Here is a 22,732-nt window from a genome sequence, read left to right as displayed (position 1 = left end):
CACTGGGACGGTGAGGCCACAGGGTTTCATTTCCAGTGATGTCAGCATTGCTGGGTGCTGCATCAACAGAGCGGCCTCTCCTCGTGCAGACGGAGGCAAAATGCACAAGCAGAAAGCACCAGCACCCTCTCTGCAGAGGAGCGGGCAGGCAAGGGTGTGTGGGCAGGGCTGGGGCACGGGGTTTGGGCAGTGGTGGTGGAGTTTGGGCAACAGGAGTGGGGTTTGGGTAGCGGTTGTGGGGTTTGGGCAGCAGCAGCAGGGTTTGGGCAGCAGTGGCAGCAGTAGCGGGATTTGGGCAGCGGTAGCACGGTCTGGGCAGCTGCAGTGGGGTTGGGGCAGCAGCAGTGGGGTCAGGGCAGTGGTAGTGGGGTTGTGGCAGCTGCAGTGGGGTTTCAGCGGTGGTAGCAGGGTCTGGGCAGTGGTAACAGGATTGGGGCAGCTGCAGTGGGGTTGGGGCAGCGGCAGTGGGGTTGGGGCAGCGGCAGTGGGGTTGGGGCAGCAGGAGCAGCGGGGGTTGGGGGTCTCTGCCCACCCATGGCAGCAGCCCCCCCGGCCGGTGGCTCTGGGGTAGGCACCCATGGGCACGCTGCAGGACCCAGTGTCTGTGGAAGAGGCGGTACCGGGCCCTGGTGTCCCCAGGACCTGCCCAGTGGGTCCCCAGCTCCTGCCCAACGTGATCCCAGCGTGTCAGTAGGGTCCCTGCGCCTGTCCGGACGCTGCCCAGCCCACCCCGGGGGGTGACCAGGGAGTCCCGGTCCGTCCCGCCACCAACGGCAACCCCGCAGGAGTAACGCCCCGCCGGGCGGCGCCCTCGCCTTTCTATTGGCTGACTTCGCTGCCCGTCCCGCAACTATCCCTCCTGAGTGGGCTAGTTTGAACGCGCGGAGCGCTCTCTGATTGGCGAGACGGAGGGGAGGGGCGCGCCCCGTCTCCCCGCCCCTCCCGCTGCGATTGGCGGGCGCTCAGGGGCCGGCGGGCGGGGATTGGCGGAGGGTTTCGGCGGGCTGAGCGGAGGTTTGAAAGGCGCCGGGCCGTTGGTGCCGCCATCGCCTCCGCCGCCGCCCGCCGCCGCCATGGAGCTCCAGGAGTCCCCCTCGCCCCTCCGAGTGCGTGCCGCGGGCCTTCGGATCCCCCCGCCGCGTCCCGGGGCTCCCCCGGCGCCTCCCCGGGCCCCCCTCGCGTCCTCTTCCCCCAGACCCCCCGTTCCTCGCAGGTTTCCCCCGTCCGCCTTCTCCTCGGGCCCCACCCGCGGCGTCCCCTCCGCGCCGGGATCCCCCGCCGCCCCGCTCCCCTTCTCCATCCCCCCCCGGGCCCGCTGACCCCTCACTGCCGCTGTTTCTCCTCCGAGCAGCCCGCGAACCCCCGGCTGCCCAAGGGCGATGGCGCCAGGAAGCAGCTCTCGGTGGAGCACGTCTACCAGAAGAAGACGCAGCTGGAGCACATCCTGCTCCGGCCTGACACCTACATCGGCTCCGTGGAACTGGTCACGCAGGTGCGGGGGGAGGCTCGGGGCAGGGAAGGGGGGGGGTGGTGGGGCCAAGCCGCCTGTGCTCCTTGGGGCGGGTGAGAAGTCATTAACAACTATTTATAAAGCACAGAAAGTCTGCTTTACAAACTGATGGCCCAGAAGAGGAGCTGTGCCTGGGGACTTACACATTTCTTGCCTTCTTTTCAGCAAATGTGGGTTTTTGATGCGGACGTGGGCCTTAACTGCAGAGATGTGACCTTTGTGCCTGGCTTATACAAAATCTTTGATGAGATTCTGGGTAAGATGACCTGTCTGTTGAGTTAATGATTGATGAGTTATTAACGGCTGCTGAATGTCTAAGAAACTGGAACTAAATGTAAGAACGTATCATATGTGCTTTTATCTAGTTACATTATTGACCGAGTAATGTCTAGTGCAGAATCTGGTGGATGGTGGTGGCAGAGTATGCTGTTGATTGTGCTTGGAAATAGTGGATGCTAATGTCCTTCCTTTAGCACATTAATAGTAAACAATTCATGGGATAACAGCGCCCTCTGTTACAAAACCAATTTCATTCAGCCCCAGATTCTCCCTTTTGTGTTAAGTTGTAGTGCACATCTTTGTAACTTGCAAAATATTTGCACACCAAGATGATTATTAGTAGCATTGTATTGAAAATATGCATTCATTCCACCAAATACACTTTGTAGGTAATAGTTTGGTCTTGATTGAGAATGTAATATAATAACAATAATCTTTTCATTCTAGTCAATGCTGCAGACAACAAGCAGAGGGATAAAAGCATGTCATGCATTAAAGTTACAATTGATGTGTAAGTTCTATCTCATTTTTGTTCATTACCTTCCCAACTCGAGTGTGTTAGATTTTCTCACTCAGATGCCGTTCTGCTAAGCGGGTGTTGGAGGGCTCTGCCACATGGCCCATCCAAGTCAGATCGAATGTCGTTCACCAGTTGTGAAAGTTTTGCTTTGCTTAGTCCCTTGGTCTCTGACAAAGTGCTGACTTGTGAAATGACTGCTCTTTTGTTGTTTGTTTTCCGTTCTGGCCGTTTTCCTCTTTTCTTCCTCTCAACCTTTTTATTCTGTCATTGCGCATAGATAGAGGATTTTTATGTGTGGTTGTCCATTTCCTGGATGGTATCTGCAGACATGAGAATTTTTTTGTTGACTTGTCCTCCCTCTGCTGGCTGTTTCTGCACTTGCTGAACAAAGATTTGCTCTTGATGAAATGGTCACCTTTCCTCAGAGCTTTTGTATAATATTTGTTTCATAGCTCAGTCATTTGAAGCCTTAAAAACACACATTTTTCTCCCCTAGAGAGAATAACACAATCAGTGTATGGAACAATGGGAAAGGTATTCCAGTTGTGGAACACAAAGTGGAGAAGGTCTATGTGCCTGCTCTTATCTTTGGGCAGCTACTAACATCCAGCAACTACGATGACAATGAAAAGAAAGTCACAGGTAGGGGAGAGTCTCAAATACGCGCTAATATTGCTGAGCAACCTGACCAGTTTAAATGTGTGAACTGCACTAAAAGGCGGGGGAAGGGGGGGTCCTTGATGCAACATGAAAAGAGCGTTCCGAGTCCCTCAGAGAGGCCTCCATGCTCTATTTTATAGTAATAACAGTACAAACATGGAGAACAGGAAAATTTCTCTTTGAACGCTAATCCCAATTAAATATGGGTTTATAGTCATGTACTGAATTTGTAGGATATTGTTGCTTATTGACAGCTGTACTTTGATTGTGCTGAAACAGGTAAACTCTGTTAGACTGGAATTTTTTTAGATGGTTTTGAACAAAGGCAATACCACAAGCCTGCTTTCCTTCTAATTCCAGGTGGGCGAAATGGTTACGGAGCCAAACTGTGCAACATATTTAGCACAAAATTTACTGTGGAAACTGCATGTCGCGAATACAAAAAGTTATTCAAGCAGGTATGAACACTTCTCATTTCAGTAAGGTTATATCCAAGATTTTCAAATAAGACCCTAAGTTTTTGTTCCAAAAATCTAGGTGTAGCTCACATTCAGTGCACCATGATTAGAATAAATTTGGCCCACAGTTATCGTACCACAAAATATAATTCAAATGAATAATGGAGTGAGCAGGCATAACCAGAATCTAGTTTTTAACCAGTTAGGTTTTTTAATTTGAAAGTATTTAAAACTCATAAATCAGCTTACTGCTTTTAAGAACTAAGCTAGTTGCTCTTGTGTGTCAGACTTGCAACTCACAAAACCTCCTTTTCTCAGACCTGGACAGACAACATGGGAAAGGCTGGTGAAATGCAGCTGAAGTATTTTGATGGAGAAGATTACACGTGTGTCACTTTCAAACCTGATCTGTCAAAATTCAAGATGACAATTCTTGATAAAGACATTGTAGCACTAATGTCTCGAAGAGCATATGATATTGCTGGATCCACAAAGGATGTCAAAGTTTTCCTAAATGGACAGAGGCTGCCTGTAAGTGAACAGTTAAAAGAAACGGCAATACCTGTATTTCTCGTGCCATTTAAACAGTGAGATTTGGTTGAAGCAATTTATGTCGTTAAACATAGTTTAGGGAAAATTTGCACGAGTGATTTCTCTACCCACTTTTCAGGAGGATATGAATTAAGTATATTTATAGGAGCTGTTATAAACCTGTTGTCTGCTTTCATCTGTTTGCAGGTGAAAGGATTCCGCAGTTACGTGGATCTCTACCTGAAGGACAAAGTAGATGAAACTGGTAACGTGCTTAGGGTGGTGCATGAGGAAGTAAACTCTCGGTGGGAAGTATGTTTGACTTTAAGTGAGAAAGGCTTCCAGCAAGTAAGCTTTGTCAACAGCATTGCCACTACGAAGGTAATTCTTCTTTAGTTTATTTAGTCAAGCTGATGTCATACTCTTCATCATTAATAGTCTTAGCTATTTTCAAATGTATGTGCATTAGGGAAAAACACTTAGTTGCTTAATTTTGCAAAGATTATGCTTAAGATTTTGAATGAATATGCATACTTTTTTTTTCAATGGAATCACCACCAGGTCTTTGGTCCCATTTTCCCTTAGGGTGGCAGGCACGTTGACTATGTAGCTGACCAGCTCGTGACTAAACTCATCGATGTGGTGAAAAAGAAGAACAAAAATGGAGTTGTAGTGAAGCCTTTTCAGGTACAGTGTCGGAATTTCCCCAGTGGGAGACACAACTCTAGCATTATTGCAAATTGTAACTGCAGCTTAATACATTACTATGCTAATTAATAATATATATTTCCATGGTACAGACTATATATATAATTGCTAATTATAGGTATCATGTTGTCCCGTTTAAGCCAACTAACAATATTCTCTTTGGCTGACGTATTTTGTAGTCAGAACACTAAGTCCGTGTAGCTGCACTAAAATTCACTGTTAGATAATTCCTATTTGGGCTGAGGGCAGTTGATACTTGACATCCCAAATCATATAACATTGTTCATGAGTGTTTATTAGCTGTCCTAAATTCCTCCAAGTCATCTAGGAAAATTCAAAACCATACAGTGATAACTTTTTCCTTGCTGTGATTCTGGCAGGCAGATGTCTGTTACTGAGATGAGCCTGTACAGTGTGTGATGCTTGTTGTATTTAACTATAGGTGAAGAACCACATGTGGATTTTTGTGAATGCCTTAATTGAAAACCCAACCTTTGACTCTCAGACAAAGGAGAACATGACTCTGCAGGCAAAGAGCTTTGGCTCAACCTGTAAACTGAGTGAAAAATTTATTAAGGGTGTAAGTATCGATATATGTGGATAATCAAGATATCTGTAAAACTGCATCTTACGTTTAATGTGGCAAATATATACCTTTGCAGTAATGCCATGAACTAGAGAAAAAGTATGTAACTTAAAATTCTGTCATTTTTAAGGCTCTTCTCGCAATCATTTGGGGTTATTTTTTTGCATTGCAGGCCATTGCCTGTGGCATTGTTGAAAGTATCCTAAACTGGGTAAAATTTAAAGCTCAGAGCCAGCTGAATAAGAAATGTTCAGCTGTGAAACACACTAAGATTAAGGGTGTTCCTAAACTGGATGATGCCAATGATGCTGGTAAGTGTTTTACATCCCTTGTAACCAATTAATTCAAAAAGAGTTAAAACCTGTTTGTTAGATAAATTAAAGAATTGTCTCCTAAGGAAAAATGACAAAACCTGTAACTGTAGCTTATCCCTATTTTACAATCCCATTTACTATGTTATCCCTGTTTGCTATGTACAGTGCAACAAAACCTGTACGTGTCAAAATATTTGTTCTCATTCAGTTTGTGAGTATGCAGGCTTTGATTTCACTTCTTAATTAGAAAATTGACTTTTTTCTTTTTTTTTTTTTTTAGGCAGCAAGAATTCTTTAGATTGTACACTTATCCTGACTGAGGGAGACTCAGCCAAAACACTGGCTGTTTCTGGTCTAGGAGTGGTTGGTAGAGACAAATACGGAGTATTTCCCCTTCGTGGGAAAATGCTCAATGTCAGAGAAGCTTCTCATAAGCAGGTTAGTTGGAGAATTGTTACAGTCTGCATGTTCGAAGGCGCGGTGTGCTATGTGTAACGCAGTGTGATTTAACTGAGTCAGTACAGCTCAACGCCTGGGACACCAGCTCGTAGGAGTAGTGTCTTAAACGCCGGAGTCTCATCTTCAGCCTGCCTTGCTGGTTAAGTGGGAATATTCATTAAGTCCTGTTCCGTGTTTTGGCCTGAAGGGATAGTGCTGTGTTGTGGACTAGAAAGCGTTTGGAATGATCTAGAATAATTTCAGCATTAAACTTCAGTTTAGAAGTGATAAGTTTCTAAACAGCAAAAAAACACTGACAAAGTTAAAGCTCAGTCAACTTATGGATGATTTTAGACTTCTTTGAGATACGTTTTAAGTCTGAGAGACAAGTTTTTATTCCATGTGATCTTTTCCAGATTATGGAAAATGCTGAAATCAACAACATCATCAAGATTGTGGGGTTGCAATATAAAAAGAACTATGAAGATCAAGAATCTTTAAAGAGTCTTCGCTATGGAAAGATTATGATTATGACAGATCAGGTTAGGTTCACTGAAATTGAAAACTGGGAGAGGAAAAAAAAAAAACACTTGAACATAGAGGAAAGAAGAAAACTGCTTTTCTCCCACTGCCATTTTTGTACCTAATTCTCTGTATTTATTTCTTTGTATCATTCTATATTTTAGTGGGTGGTTATGTCTTTTCAGACACAAAAAAAACCCAGATGAGGTAGAGTGGGGAATAGCATCACCAAATAGGTAAATGCTGTCTTTCACATCTGCTGGTTCAAGGTCCTTTATCAGTCCTTGATACCTTTTTTCATCAAGAATGTGCCTTTTCTCTTTTTCTTAATTTTCAGTAATTACAACAACACCTGGTCACCTTTTTAGAAGTGAAAGTTAATAGGGTTAATTAGGTGGGATTATAGAATCATTTGCTATTAAGTTAACAATTGTCAATTCCATCATGACCCTGATTAAGTATGTTTTGGGGCTTTTTCTTTTTAAATCAGGATCAAGATGGATCGCATATCAAAGGTTTGCTGATTAACTTCATCCATCACAATTGGCCATCTCTTCTAAGACACAACTTTTTGGAGGAATTTATTACTCCCATCATAAAGGTAAGGGTTGGGTGCATGGCCAGGTGAAGGAGTAAGGATCCATTGGTCCAAATCTGCTTCTCATTTCACAATTAAAATATTTATTAATTGTAGGTCTCTAAAAACAAAGAAGAAATTGCATTCTACAGCATTCCTGAATTTGAAGAATGGAAAAACAGTACACAGAACTACAATTCGTGGAAAATCAAGTACTATAAAGGTTTGTAGGAAACTTAATATGGTGAAATTAAGTGATCCAAGTAAGAACCTCCATGATTAAATTCAGTTAGTCCTCCTTCTGCAGAAAGGGTTTGGACCGGGTGTCCTCTGAGTCTCTTCCCTCCTAAGATATTCTGATTACAAACACATGCAACATAAAAGTAAGGAAACGATAAACTCTAACTGAATAAAATACTTCAAAATGAAACTCCAGTGTCGTAGGTAAGCATTCTTTCAGCACTCTCAGGCAGTTCTCCTCAGTTTTACATGCTATTTTTCACAGTACAGTCCTTGTGTACTGTTAGCACCGTGAGCTAAGTACTTACTCCAGAATTGCTTAATACCAAGAAGAACGTTTCCAACTGCAGAACAATGGCTGGATGATGAGGAATCATTTCCAATTTACAGTTAATCATTTCAGTTATCTACAGGAGTTGCAGACAAAATCCAAAAGTACAACATGCAACTGGTCACTTATCTGCAATTCTTGTCATTTTGGGGATACCTTACATCTCATTTTAAAGTAGTGTAAGCTTTCTGTAAGTCGTCTTCATGCTGTGCATTGATACAATGCATCGCTAGACATGTGCCTAGAAACTAGGCATAGCGAAATATTTCTTTGAACTGCAACTTAATTTAAGCAAGAAATTGTTAGGATTAATTAGGACTGTCTCTGCAGGTTTGGGTACCAGCACATCGAAGGAGGCTAAAGAATACTTTGCAGATATGGCTAAACATCGAATTGGCTTCAGATATTCTGGTCCTGAAGATGATGCTGCGATCACCCTGGTAACTGCCATTTAATTGCTGACTTACTACCTTTGGTATTCTACTGCTTAGAGTTCTGTGTATTTTCTCTTAAAATGCTCTTATAGAGGCCTTTGGGCTTGAGACAATCTCTTTGTTACCAAGGCTACGGCTTTTAGTCTAACCAGTAGAAGCAAATCTGTCCACAGACCTCAGGCCAAGAGTACCCTTTTAATGATGGTTCTTAAATACAGCTCAGAACAAACTAATCACTACAAACCAATTGACATTTTCAGACACAACAGTAAATATTGCTTTAATGTTTTCCTGCATGTTCTGCTGCAATTTTCTCCAAGACAGGCCTTCCTTTTCTCCCCCAGATTTTCTTCTTGCAAAAAGGTTCACCAGCGGATTAAAACAGTCCTCGCTTCTGTGAACTTCTTCACATTTAGTAGCTATTGACTCTTAAGTATTCTGAGCTATTAGGCAGTGCCAAAAAACAAGTTTTTCCCCAAAATATTAATTTCCCCAAAGTCTGCTTTAGTTTTCCATTATTGTGTTAAAAATCTGTACGTTTAAGCCTAACTACTGTGTCTCCTAAAGACTGGTGGAAATTATGCTCTTAATATGTTTAGCTATAAGAACCTTTTATTGCACTTGGGCTACTAAGTCAACATGTTTAGCAGGTTATTCTCCTGGGTAAACTCTTCTTGTATGCTTTCTTTTCCTCAAGTGACCCAATAGGGCACACCACGGAATGTCCCAGAATTGAGTTACTTTTCGTTTTGTAATATACAGGCCTTTAGCAAGAAAAAGGTAGAAGAGCGAAAGGAGTGGCTGACTAATTTCATGGAGGATAGAAGACAACGGAAGCTGCACGGTCTGCCAGAGGTAAAAGGTTTATGTACAGGGAGGAAACTGGTTTCCTGCCTCCCTCCCTGGGCCTGCTCTGGGCTTCAGTCTGGCCTGCTGCTGCTGCACACAGCTCAGTCCGTGAGGCAGTCACCAGATTACGGGACAGTTAAAATGTTTCAGGATTTTGCAGAGCAGCTTCTTTCATCTTACCAGTGTAGCATCACTGTCAATTGTCCAATAGTTAATTTCGGTTTTAACTGTTACCTTTCAAATCACTTTATCAATAGGGAAACTGTAACTTAAGCAGGACTGTATGAAGACAGTTTCTCAAAAAATGGGCCTGCATCATGGGAAGCAAAGTTTCGCTTTGTGGTGCTAAGAATGCCAGCACTTGAGCTATGTTTAGCTAGTCTTACAAGGAGCTTCCATTTTAGTAAAACTAACAAAGTATGAGCTAAGAAAACAGCTTAGACCTTGTTAAAATTAAGGTAATCTTACACCTATTTTCCTTAGGAATACCTGTATGGGAAAAGTACTAATTACCTGACATATAACGACTTCATCAACAAGGAGTTAGTGCTGTTCTCAAACTCAGATAATGAAAGATCAATCCCGTCAATGGTTGATGGTAAGTTATTTAAGGTAGTGATTCTGCATAGTGCATTCCCCAGAACTTAATAACTGGGTGTTTGTATGTCACGTCATCAGAACTGGGGGACCTGCTGAGTTTTCAGGGTCAGTGTTCTGAAGTCCATTTTCTGATGCTCAAGTTTTTTAATCTTTGGTTTAAATGTCTATTTTGTCATATATTATTGCAAGTACCTTACCCTCCTGGTGTAGCACCTTTAGGTGTATAAGTAGTTTTTAGTCTCTAGAGAGCAAAAGCTAAGTGAAACACGTTGTGAATTCTAATTGCAAGGTCTTTTCTTTATACAGGTTTGAAGCCAGGTCAAAGAAAAGTTCTGTTCACATGTTTCAGACGAAATGATAAGCGGGAGGTGAAGGTTGCTCAACTGGCTGGTTCTGTAGCTGAGATGTCCTCATACCATCATGGTGAAGTAAGAACCTGGCCTGGTTGTGCAAAATGCTTTTTAAATGAAAGGCAAAAAAGCCCTTCTGTTGGCTCGACAGTTAAGATGCCTCTAAAACAGGAATAGATGCTTGAGTATAAAAGCCAAAGCAAAATGATTCTGTATCTGCTATTAATACTTCAATATTACTTTAATGGTCAGTCTGCCTGACCTACCTAGACTTTATGGGAATATATTTAATCCAAAAAGTAGAACAGGGAAAAACACACTTTATTTGTGATAGATTTAGGTAGATGTTAATAGCCTTTCTACCTTGGTAAGGAGAAGTTAAGCACTAAAGCTTCTCTTGGGACGCTGATAGAATCTTTCATTAGAGGTTTCAAGAACAGGTAGATAGCAATATATGGTGTGTCACCGGAATTTATCTGGTCATCTGGACTAGATAGAGGGTCTTGGGATGCACTTCCAGTGAGATTCCTCCGTATTTTATTAGTTGAGTTTATCCTCTATATCAATTCTGTTCTTGGTGTGAATTTTGCCTTTAACTTTGTCCATTCAGTGAAGAATTCTGTGTTTTAAGCTTTAAACCCTCCTTTATTGCAGACATCGCTGATGATGACTATTATTAACTTAGCTCAGAACTTTGTGGGCAGCAACAACCTCAACTTGCTGCAGCCTATTGGTCAGTTTGGCACAAGGCTGCATGGTGGGAAAGACTCTGCCAGCCCTCGATACATCTTTACAATGCTCAGGTCAGCATTAATTTCTTACCGTCTTAAATATTCTTAGCATGTCACAGGACTCAATTGGAGAGCATTTAAAATGAAAAATTAATTTACTTTTTTCCCTTTAAAACTCTGCTACTCTGAGTATGCAAGTAGTCCAACGAATGAAGTGAGTTTGGATCCTAGATTCAGATGTGTAAACTTGGTTATCATCCCAGAGAACAGAGGCGTAGCACAGAATATGGAAATGGGAGCGAAAACAAAGGGAGACATTTGGGTAGGATAATAAAAAAATGAACTTGAGTTGGGCGAATGAAGTTCTAGTATCTGAAAGTACAGCACTGTGGTCTCTACGGGCCAATGGTCACTCAAATTGAACTTGATCAAATCGGTTACTTGCGCACTATTACAACCATACAGAAAACTGGAGCCTTCCCTGACGTTAAACTTGTAATATACAAACTTCAAGCGGAAGCTCAGGGTCCCGTATAGTCAGTGAAACCTGGTGAGATTGCTGAAGATGCACCTCTGTTTTGAGGGTTGCTTTAGAAGCCTGGTTTCCTGAAGGAGACACCCAGGCTGTATGGCTAAGCTTGGCTGGCAGGAATAAACCTGATTTATGCGTTTTGTTTGTTTTCTGGGGTTTTGTATGGTGGTCGCTGTTCTGTAACAAGAATTTGGGCTTAAATTCTCTTTTGCATTCTAGCCCACTAGCACGATTGCTATTCCCATCAATGGATGATAATATCCTGAAGTTCCTATATGATGACAATCAACGTGTGGAGCCAGAATGGTACATGCCTATCATTCCGATGGTGCTGATAAATGGGGCAGAAGGGATTGGTACTGGCTGGTCCTGTAAGATTCCCAACTTTGATACCAGGGAAGTTGTGAATAACATCCGTCGTCTGATGGATGGAGAAGAGCCCTTGGCAATGGTAAATAATTTATTTTAAAAACAATGTCTCGTTCGTTAGTTGATTCAGCACATATTGGGGCATTTCATGCAAGTGCTTAAAAACCGAAGCATCAACACCAAGCTGAGTACAGTGTTCTTTTCTGCTTAGCTTCCTAGTTACAAGAATTTCAAAGGCACAATAGATGAGCTGGGACCTAACCAGTATGTGATAAGTGGTGAAGTGTCTATCCTTGATTCTACAACCATTGAGATCACTGAACTGCCTGTCAGAACATGGACGCAGGTAATAAGCAGTGAATTCACCCTGGGAATGTATAGTTTGCCCTGTAAAGCAAAAAATGATCAGTGAGTTTTGGACCTTTTCATCTCCATGGAAAACATGGGTCTGACTTTGATTCTTTTCTCAGACTTATAAAGAGCAAGTTCTGGAGCCAATGCTAAATGGGACTGAGAAGACACCCCCACTAATCACAGACTATAAAGAATATCACACAGACACAACAGTGAAGTTTATAGTGAAGATGACTGAAGAAAAACTAGTTGAAGCTAAAGCGGTGGGACTGCATAAGGTCTTCAAACTCCAAACGAATTTAACATGCAATTCCATGGTATGTAATAGATTTTAGTGAAGAAAGTTCTTGGTTTAACTCAAAGACTGTGGGAACAGCTGCAGTTGCTGTGTGTAACAAAAACACTCCTGCAGTAACCTATTCGCTTTGATTTTTCTGCTGTTATCGGTTTTGAATTGGTTTTCTAAATATGCTTCAAAAGGTCAAGACACTGGCTTGGGAAGGGGCCCAGAGTCCTATGGTTTTGCCTGAAGGAGTCAAAGGGATCTGAAATCACACAGTTTACAGAGACCTTTGTTGTGACAACAGTACCACCATTGAATGCCTGGAGTCTGACAATGTGTGATGCTTGATGCAAGATGTTTATCCTGCAGATGGCTTTAAGATTCGAGTAACCTTAACCCTACTGTGTGTTTTCAAGAACTTTGAAATTCTAAAATTCTCTGCTGCTGTGCTCGCAAACTGAAGTTGTTTCTAAAACAATACTAACGTTTTATAATTTGCTGGCTAATAATCCAATTGTACTATCACACCTGTGTTATAGGTAATTTTCAGTGGTTTTGGAAATCAGTTTTACCGCCATCATGCCTATGTTCTTTCATCTAGGTTCTTTTTGACCATGTTGGCTTTCTCAAGAAGTACGACTCTCCCCAGGATATTCTTAAAGAGTTCTTTGAACTCAGGCTCCGATATTACAGTTTGAGAAAGGAATGGCTCATTGGGATGCTAGGTTCCGAGTCTGCAAAACTGAGCAACCAGGCTCGTTTCATCCTGGAGAAAATAGATGGCAAAATCGTGATCGGTATGCATTGTTCTTGGTTACTTGGTTTATGAAGCTGGGAGAAGAACTAGGTGCTCCCTTGAGTTCTGTCAGCACGCCCTCAGCCCCGGACTGGCTCTTAACAAACTACACCAGAGCTTATCTTTCTGCTCCAGCAACATACAAGAGGAAAATGCTTCACAGAGTATCTTTGGTCTGTAGAGCATTACGCACGTATTAATTAAAATGGGATACTCGTACAGCTTTCCTACTACGTGTCTGACACTATTTTGAGAGTAGAATTTTTTTTTAATACTTTAGCAATAATTCATATCTATTTCTGACTCAGCATGAATAAGAGTTAAGTACTCATGAGGCTAGAAAGGGGTAGTAGTTTTTCCTCTAATGCATGCTTCTTAAGAACCCATATCTCTTGTGTTATCTTTGTGAACCTCTGCAAAAATATTCCAAATCATGTTTTCAGTGGACAGGGGTTTCAAACTTAGAAGATACTCGAGTTAGCAGCATCTGAGAATCATGAGCTAGAAAAAGAAACAGATCTTTGTTCCCAGCATTCAAATTTTTCAATCAACTTTTCCACCTCAGACTAAAAGGCAGCCTGTATTTCACTTCCATTCATGGAGGATGCAGCTAGACAAAGTGTCATAAGATGCTTTGTGGTTTGTGTCTGAAGGCAGCCCAGTAATCCCAACAGCCTGTGTCTGTTTGACTTGACTCAGGAAGAGAAATAATTCCCTTGAAATGCATTTTCTTGGATTTTTCTAATAAGTAGTTCCAAAGCTGACAGAGCTGGTTTCATTTGTATTTTTGTCTCATGGTTGATTGCTTCTGATATCTTAAAAAGGAACAAATTCCAGCTGAAGCATTTCCATTGGTTGGGGCACTCACAGTATAAATTTCCCAAGTGATGTCTAACGAGGTGCAAGCGATACCAAAGCCTTTGAGTGCTATCAGGGTTTTTTTCACTCCACCTTGTTGTTATGAAACCTTTTTGATACCATCACATCTCTTTTTCCAAGTACGAAAACTACTTAGGGCAGGGGGAATGCATATATGGAAATGAAGAAGAGAAGTATTTGCAGTGCTCTGGCAGATGTTCCTGACAGGTATAGGAGGAATGCTGACCTGACAAATCACCTGCTAAGTAGGAACTTTTTAGGTGTTTTTCAGGGTCTTCCACATGTCCCACCTCTGATGAGGAAAGGCTATTTTATTGCCTGATAAGATGCTGAACTGCTAGAACCATGGGACTCAAAATCTAAAGCTCATCTACCTTTCCTAACAGAGTAATGGTCGCTAACTGACAACCTTGAAATGTCTGTTTACAGAAAACAAACCCAAGAAAGAATTGATTCAAGTTCTTATCCAGAGAGGGTATGAATCTGATCCAGTGAAGGCTTGGAAGGAATTGCAAAACAAGGTAATGCTTCAGTCATCCTCTCTAAATAGATCCGAATCAGCCCCTATCTCTGAAGCTTCATCATTTGTATGAAGAAGCCCAAGTTGTTTTTCAATTTTCATGATTCAAGAGCTTGCGTGCCTGGTATGTCTGTGGTAGGAAACATAAGACAAGCAAAAATTCAGTCTCTTCTTCAGAAGGCACCGAGACATTTGGGTTTGAGTCTGTCGGGTCAAGTCCTCTTGCACAGCAATTTCTGCTCTTGCCCCTAAGGGTTGTACTTCTGCCTGCGGGATGCAGCTGTGGAAAGGCTGTGAGGAAGGTGACAGTTTTAAGTAGCCTGAGGAGAGAATCTGGACTATCAAGGCAGAGAGGCCAAATGGAGTAGGGCAAAAGGGAATTGGAGAATTGTTTTTGTGGGTGGATTCCTTTGTGCGATAGCAGAAGTGTAACTTGAGCCTTTTCTGAGTTGTTCTAGAAGAGTCTGGGGCACCATAAGCACATGGAGTACCCATGATGCAGTCCACATTTGATCAATAGCCCTACCCTTGTATATCAATATATTTGTTGACAACATTTGTTTAAAATCCACATTCAGGAAGAGGAGGAAGAGGAGGAGGAGGAGGGTGACAAAGAATCAGCTGCAGCTACTGGACCAGACTTCAACTATCTGCTGAACATGCCCCTTTGGTATCTGACTAAAGAGAAGAAAGATGAGCTCTGTAAGCAGAGAGATAACAAAGTATGTTTCTTCCTCTTCTTATGAAAGCATTGTTATAATATTTTTTGTGGCAGTGAATTAAAATAAGTGACTAATGATTATCAACTGTGATTCCCTTTAGGAGAAGGAGCTGGAAAACCTTAAGTGCAAGAGTCCCTCTGATCTGTGGAAGGAAGACCTTGCAGTCTTTGTTGAAGAACTTGATGTATGTCAATGTTCAGTGCAGAGGGCTGACTCCCTTGTAGTCTCATCCACCACCTCCTTGCTGACTTTTTTTTTGTCACAACAAGGAAACTAAAAATGATAACTCCTGTCTTGCACTCACTGCGGAGAATGAAAGCTTTCTTCACCTTCCTAGCTTGGATGGGAGGAGCACGGCTTTGGGCCAGGGAGTCAAATCACCAGGGTGGCTGTTGGGAGGTGCTGAATCACCAGCCTGAGTAGTGGAGTTTCAGGAGGGCTTGAGAGAAAACCAGTACTAGGATATAGTCTGAAGAGAAACGTAGGTCAAAGGGATTTTTGGACATTGAAGAAGTGAGAGAGGCGCTGTGGTTCGCTGAACAAAGCCCAGATTGTGGGCAGGTGCCTGTGCACCATCATGCCCACTCCCTGCTTGTGTCCCTTACTCCCCAGGTAACCAAACTGTAGCTCCGGCTTAAATCATGGATTGAAAATGTGCAAATCTGTAGCAGAGTGGGAAGCTTCTTTTAACCTGATAGTAGGAAATGTATCAGCAAGTATAGAGTGCTTTACTGCAAAGGGCCATTATGGCGATTTTTTTCAGTAGTACATTGTTTCTTTTGTATCCTCATGGTTGTATTATTTTATGCTCACTTCTGCAGGCTGTGGAAGCCAAGCAAATTCAGGATGAGAAGGCAGGGTGTGCTGGTAAACCTTTAAAGGTGAAAGGAGGGAAAATGAAGGTGAAGAAGGCGCAACTGCCAGAAGTAATGCCATCGCCTCAGGGCATAAGGGTTGTTCCTCAGATAACTGCAGAGATGAAGGCAGAGGCAGAGAAGAGAACTAAAAAGAAAATAAAGGTAAAAAGGAACATTCCGAATGCTTAATCTTTCTTTACAGCCTCTTCAATAGAGTCCTCAAGAAATTCATGTTCTTGTTAGCTGAACTCGCCCTGGTGAAGCAGCTATTCAGGGAGAGGGACAGAATCTTAGGATCCGGGCAACACTGGCAATGGATGTTTCTCAGTCTAAAGGAGAACAGACTTGCCAGTGTATCAGGAGATTGGCTTGGAGGGAAATCTTTTGGCAAGAGCATATATCACAATGTTAGAGATGGGTTGGTAGCTTAGAAATGAGAAGGCAGATACAAGTAAGGTTGTTCTAGGTGTCTTGGGGATTTTATAAATCCCCTAGCAGGCCGGAAGGTCGGCGAGTAAATTCACTTCTCCAGGACAGCCCTTGCATGCCCAGGAATGCTTTCAGCCACTCAATGCCATTATTGTCCTCGATATTAAGGAGAAAAGGAAGATTTAACTCTTTTTATAGGGTTAGTTGAAATTATGCCATTCAGCCATTTGCAACACAGAAAATGAAAATATCCCCTCGTCTATTTTGACCTGTAAGCCAGACATATTGCTCCTTTCCTGCAGATGGTTCCCTCTAGCAGTTTTTCCAAATAACCTGCACTGTTGTTTTTAACCCACCCTGTTCAGTTCTGCATCCTCAACACACCCTAGAGCCACCCCATCAGCACACAAAGGCAGTACCAAAGCGCTCTCAGGAGTGGGGACAAAGTTCCTGTTTTTGTTAATGTTGGATTTTACATTTTAAGTCACCTGATCTGGGGACAGATCGTGTCTGGTTTACTTATCTGTAATTAATTTTACACGCAGTTTGTTACACAAATTCAGATTTCTTGTACCACTGACTTTCACACATCTAAAATAAGCAGCTCCTTTCTACTTTACTTTGTGTGCCACTTCTAATTGTGTGAGCTGACTCGCTATCTATTCGATATCTGCTTGTATCTTCAGACTGAAAAAAATGAATTTGATGAGAATCGAGAAGAAAATACATCAGAAGACAAAGAGTCGTCAGGCCTTAAGAAGAGATTAGCACTGAAGTCTAATACTGAGCGAGGTAAATGCATTTATGTGTTGTTCCATCAATGGAAAGCGAGGGGAAGGGCTGTAAATTTGGTTATCTGGCCTCTTCCTGAAGGTGGTGAGCAACACTGAGGATCCATATTTTTGGAAAAACTATGTGAGAGAAAGTGGTTCTGAATAACAGTCAAGCGGGATAGATTACTGTTTCTCTTTGATGTTTAAGCCAGAATCCTCTGAACTTCGAGATATGTTTCTAAGCTGATCTTGAACTGCTGAGCCTGAAGTACACCTGGAGGTTCATCCTGCCCCCCAATGTTTTTCAGGTGGTAAGAGGCAGGCCACTCTACCATTTAAGCCATTAAAGAAAATGAAGAAACGAAACCCTTGGTCTGACTCAGAGTCTGATTCAGAGTCTGATTTTGAAGCCCCTCCTCAAAGAGAGAGAGTGGTTCGCCGCGCTGCAGGTGAGTGACAACACAAATGCAGAAGAGGGACGGTCTTGGAGGAGAAAATGGAACAGGCTGTTTAGAGAGCTCCCAGAGTCTGAGATCTCAGAAATAATTTTTATTTTACTGTATATAACAACTAAATATTCCTACCATCCGAGCAGATTTTCACAGCGCTTTTCAAGGAAAAGCAGAAATTGGCAACTAGAGAAATAAGGTTATTGGTTTTCATTACACAACTGTCTTGGCAAATCAAATGCATTGCTGGTAAGTGAGTGCAGGATACAGTTGTGATTGGGAGTCTTCTCACTGGCAGTCTCAATATCTGCTTGGTTTTATTCAGATACTTATTTTTTTAACAACTGCAGCTAAGATATTGAAAAAGAAACTGAGCTGCATATTGCCAAATGTGTAAAATAATACACCTGTGTCACATCATCAGCCAAAGTCCAGACCGTCATCAGTTCGGACTCGGATGCAAATCACTCCAGCTCAGACGAGGGGTCTGAATTTCAGGCCAACAGTGAAGACAACATTGAATCGGATACAGACACAAAAAAGAAACCTCCTCCCAAGCCCAGAGCTGCTCCCAAGTGAGTTTTTCTCCACACGGTCACTGGAAATCAGTTGTGCTTCTAGTGTTAATGCTATAATGAAATTAATAGCTCTTTTTCTTCAACGCACCTATTCAGCGCATCGTAAGTTGAAAAAATACTTGGGGTTTTGTATTCTAGGGAAACCGATGAAAAAGCAGCTAAAGTTCCCAAGCAACAGCCAGTACAAAGTGCTATCCCTGGTGAGTACGAGACCTTCCAAACACAGTTGATATTCCTAAAACCCCACGAGAGTGCACTGGGCATTCTGACACGTTGGTCACAAGATCTTGCGAGGAAATTTTGTTGCTAGGGTACAAGGTGGTTTCAGTGCACCAGACTTTGTCTGTTTCTAACTTGAATTTGTGATTAATCCAGTTTAATAGTTGTTCTTTTTATAAAGTGGATCAAAATTAGTTCCTTCTGCTCTAATGTTTATAGCCAGAGTAGATAATTTGACTATTTCTGACTGACTTTCTGCTTGCTTTATTCAGTTCAAGTCCAAGATGCTGCTGGTGAAAATGTGAGTCAAGCTCCCGCAGCTCCTTCTGTCTCTGTGCCTCGCAGTAAGGCCGTGCCGAAAAAAACTGTTGCAGCTAAGAAGGCCAGTGCCACGAAGGGTAAGGCGAAGTTTAGTAAGATCATTTTTAGATAACAATTATTATTCCTGTGGTGAAACAAGTCTGAGTGATTTTGGTAGGCATTCAGAGGCCTGAAAAACTTCAGTTTTCATTTCAGAAAAGATCTGAGGTTTTGTGGCAAAGGTTGCCTAGTTGTCATTTTTAAAGAAGCCTTGTTTCCAAACATATCGTGTTCTAGTTCATCTCAGACATGCTTGAAGGGAGTGAATTTTAGTTTGGGAACAGGAAAAGTGAATGCTTCCTACAGTGCTATGTAATACTTGGCAGAAATAACGCGATTGGAATTTGTGTCTTGCAGCCCATGTTCTACTTCATGTCTTTTGGGGAAGAAAGCTACTTGGTAGCTTGCTTCCCAGGAAGAAGGGAAGCTGCTTCGGGGTAGCCTGATTGATGTAGTGCTAGCTCAACCTCATAAATCTATGGCATTTGGCTCAGGTATTTTTAAACTTAACTGCCCAGAGTCTTTGTCAGGATTTGAAAGCTGTTTTGCATATTCCATCACGAGCTGGTTTTGATCCCAGCAGTGAAATAGCACGCCACTTCACAGCAAAATAGCTGTTTCTTCCACTTCTAAATTGAGAAAGCCTATTATCATTCAGAAATGGCCTGCTCACTTCAGCTTAACTTGGAGATGTGCTTCAAGATGCTGTTAAAAAAGATGTCAAAATATAGGTAAGAAAGAACTCCACAAGTAACTCTTTAGTATAGCTGGTAAATTCATTCCTTCCCTCTGCAAAAGTTTTGAAGGTATAAGGTTGGTTACCCAGCCTTGAGAGTGCAGGACTTTGCAATCTGAAAGAGTCTGTAAATTGCTTCGGGTGCATTTTAATTTGATCCTCTAAATGTAGTGGAACTAAGCAGATAAACAACCTCATTTCTCATAATCTTGGTAAAGAGCAATCTTTCTAGAAAAACGGTGCTTCAAACTGAGGCGACCTGTGTGCTGACCTCGCAGCGTAGCGCGCTGCCATATTTGTGTTGGCAGCAACTCCCAAACGGCGAGTGAGGAGAGAGGCAGCAAAACACGGGTTTAAAGGCAGAGTTCTGTTTCAGATATCCAGCCATCCATCATGGATATCCTGGCCAAGAAAAAGGCTGCACCCAAACCCAGCAAGACGGCAGCAAAGGCGGGATCCCTGGACTCTGAGGCTGGAGCAGTGGGTGACAGGAAGCCTGGCCAGACCAAGGGCCGGAAGGTTGTCAGAAAGCAGCCAAGCTCGTCGAATTCAGATTCGGATTTTGGCTTGAAACCTTCCAAATCGTTTGCAGCGAAGGTTTGTACTCTGCCACCCGTGAGAGCCGGGGGGGTACCCCAGCGGGTGGCGCCGGTTATTCTGGCAGCAAAAGCGTGGGGGAGGTCGAACCTCCCCTGCGACACGCGTCTGTACCGTGGGAAGGGGGGTCGAGCTTATCCCAGACCCTTGGTTTGGGCTCATCAGTCCGAACCACCCCCCTACCCGTGGCCCAGCGGGGCGTTTGATGCCAACTGAGTGTTCCCTGTTTACGCTCAGATTCACAATTTACTTCTTGACTCTCCTTTCCCTCCAGAAATCCAGGCTGGAAGACGATGATAGCTTCACTATTGACTCAACTGCTCGTGCAGACAGCCCTGTAGCAGCCGTGCCCCACACCAGGCCTGGGCGCCTCAAAAAGCCCGTCCAGTACTTGGAGGAGTCTGATGAGGACGATATGTTTTGAATTTTTACGAGGATTTTAAACTGATCCAAGCAGATCGACAGACTAGCCTTTAGCAGTGCTCTTGACCAGCTCTCACCAAAGAACATCTCAGACTGGGAAATCGCTCCACTGAATTTAAGCTAGTCTAGAAGTGTTTGTTACAAGTGAACGCAGCTCTATTTTTATGGGTTTTAAATAGCTTGGATTTGTTTAAACAGAACACCCACACCCCGCTTTCTGGTGAACACTGGAGCCACGTGCCCAGCCAGTGCTGCTGCACTTCCCTCTTACCCAGTCGCTAGCTGGAATCTTTTGACGCTTTGGTCATTTTAATGTTGAAGCAGACTTTAGAACATATCAAATCCTTTAAAATACCCTCTCACATAGGTACCTTCCTCTTTTGATATTTTAGAAAGTAATTAAATAGATAAGCTTTTAACTCCGTGGCCATAGAGACGTAGGGTGAGGTGCAGGCGTTTAGAACTCCACGGGAGTGTTTTTCTTTCTCCCTTGCTGTCCTTGCTGTCTGTGCAGGCGCCTGCTCATCCTCTGCCATGTTGAGTTTTAGCCTTTAGGTTTTTAAATACAGATTTAGTAATGGAGGTTTGTGCAGACTTGTCTCTGCTCCGTGCTCAGTGTTGGCAGCTTTATCTCCTGTCTGGCTGCCAAGAAACCCCGTGTTCAGCTAGTTCAGCCCAGAGGTCATCTTCAGGTAAGGGATGCTTGTGGCTGCCAGTGCCTCGTGCTGTTGAAGAGCTAAAGGGGTGTCCCTGCGGTGCCAGCTGGGTGACACGGGCACTTGGAGAGGAGGGCAGAGGCAGGACGGAGTTTTGCCATCCCGGGATCTTTGATCTGCAGGAACTTGCAGGAAAAGCCTGTCGGCCATTCTAGCACACACCTTGGGAAGCGGCGGGTTCCCCCGTGCTGGGCGCTGCCAGAGGCTGTTCTGGGAACCTTCTGCCCGGTTGTTCCTGGGGCCAGAAGTTGGCCCGGCCCTGGCGAGGTGAGGCCTGTTTGTCACCCCGGTGCCAGCGGGGATGGGTCCCTTTCCCCTCTGAACTACTTCCTGGGAGTATGTGGTCGTGTTTTGCTTCTCGTAGAGCCATTTCTGTAACGCTATTTTTTGACTGTATGTAAACATTTTCTGTGTTTTTCTTGTTGTCCTGAGTTTCTGTCCTGTTTAATATTTATGTGATAATAAAAGTGGTTTTTACTCAAGCTTTCTGCAGTAAAAATTTGTCCTCAGCTGCCCATCCCCTTGGTTTTCCCTTGCGCCGGCTCTCCAGAGCCACGAGTTGTCTTTGTTCAGGGTGAGTACTTGAAACTCCGACTTTCTCAGGAGCGAGAGGCCACCAGCTCCCTCCCTGCGCTGCCAAGACTGGTCGAAATGGGTCATCTCCATTGTCTAACCACGCTCCTTATTGCTGAGGTTCTTTCCCGCGCTCATTTAGCCAATTTGGGCATTGTCATGGAAATGCCCGCTGCGGAGCCTGGGTCAAGCTCGGTGGCGGTGGAGCGAAGGGCTTGGCACGGGCTCTGCCCTGTGCAGGGCTGCTGGGACCCACCCGCCGGCACCAGCTCAGGTGCTGCCCGGACTCTTCCCCTGCCAGTTCCTCGCTTTACAAAATTTCCTGGCTTTGCAAAACCTCTGCCTGGACCCGCCACCTCAGCCGAGGTTTCCCGATTCCTGTGAAGGGCCGGTGTGGCCCCCGGCAGCTGCGGGTCCTGCCGTGCTCAGTGCTCCCAGGCTGGAGAGTTTTACACTGAGCGTGGGGTTTGTGCTGACACCCAGCTCCGCTCCTGGCAAAGGGGGGGGGCAGGTTAGGGTGGGGGGGTGAGGGGTGCTGTTCCACGCCCCCCCCAGAGCATCCTCCCCACAGCCGAAACGTGCAGCGTGGGGCTGTCACCGTGCTGGCAGGGACAGAGCCAGTGCTGGCTCCTGGGCTGGTGCTGGGGGACGAGTAGGACCCAGCTGGGGCCCCCCCTGTCCCAGGCTGGGGGGGGGGCTGCGTGGCTGCGGGCCCCCTGCCCCCCCCCACCAGCGGGTCCAGGCCCTATCGGTGCCACCGAGGTGCTTTGCTGGAACCCAGTCAAGTGTGGAAAGCGCTGTCAGATTTTCCACTGCCGGGCTCTGGAGAGCGTCTCCAGCGCGTCCCCGCCGAGGGGCCGGGCTATTTACAGCTCTCCCGGCTGCAAGCGCCCCCAGAATCAAGGGCGAGGCCGCAGCCGGGCTGCACC

The 22,732-nt window shown here is 44.1% G+C and overlaps 1 protein-coding gene across 1 annotated transcript; it reads left to right on the top strand.

Moving 5' to 3' along the window:
* Nucleotides 1–1,024: 1,024 nt before the first annotated feature.
* Nucleotides 1,025–21,712, top strand: TOP2A (DNA topoisomerase II alpha). Its single transcript, XM_042787220.1, has 35 exons — nucleotides 1,025–1,106; nucleotides 1,352–1,492; nucleotides 1,676–1,766; nucleotides 2,237–2,300; nucleotides 2,806–2,951; nucleotides 3,330–3,427; nucleotides 3,746–3,958; nucleotides 4,166–4,339; nucleotides 4,544–4,645; nucleotides 5,109–5,246; nucleotides 5,425–5,563; nucleotides 5,847–6,004; nucleotides 6,421–6,546; nucleotides 7,017–7,127; nucleotides 7,221–7,326; nucleotides 8,005–8,114; nucleotides 8,871–8,963; nucleotides 9,441–9,555; nucleotides 9,864–9,985; nucleotides 10,562–10,710; nucleotides 11,390–11,621; nucleotides 11,751–11,885; nucleotides 12,010–12,210; nucleotides 12,778–12,973; nucleotides 14,281–14,372; nucleotides 14,950–15,093; nucleotides 15,194–15,277; nucleotides 15,915–16,112; nucleotides 17,066–17,171; nucleotides 17,461–17,601; nucleotides 18,026–18,176; nucleotides 18,318–18,379; nucleotides 18,671–18,796; nucleotides 19,871–20,091; nucleotides 20,366–21,712. Exons 1-35 carry the CDS (start codon nucleotides 1,074–1,076, stop codon nucleotides 20,513–20,515), a joined length of 4,668 nt encoding a protein of 1,555 aa, XP_042643154.1. The 5' UTR covers nucleotides 1,025–1,073; the 3' UTR covers nucleotides 20,516–21,712.
* The last annotated feature ends 1,020 nt before the right edge of the window (nucleotides 21,713–22,732 follow it).

This window comes from Tyto alba, unplaced genomic scaffold, assembly GCF_018691265.1.
Source record: "Tyto alba isolate M040663 unplaced genomic scaffold, T.alba_DEE_v4.0 Super-Scaffold_12, whole genome shotgun sequence".
Classification (NCBI taxonomy): domain Eukaryota; kingdom Metazoa; phylum Chordata; class Aves; order Strigiformes; family Tytonidae; genus Tyto; species Tyto alba.
Note: the sequence above shows the minus strand (reverse complement) of the source record. Positions and strands in the feature narration are given on the sequence as shown.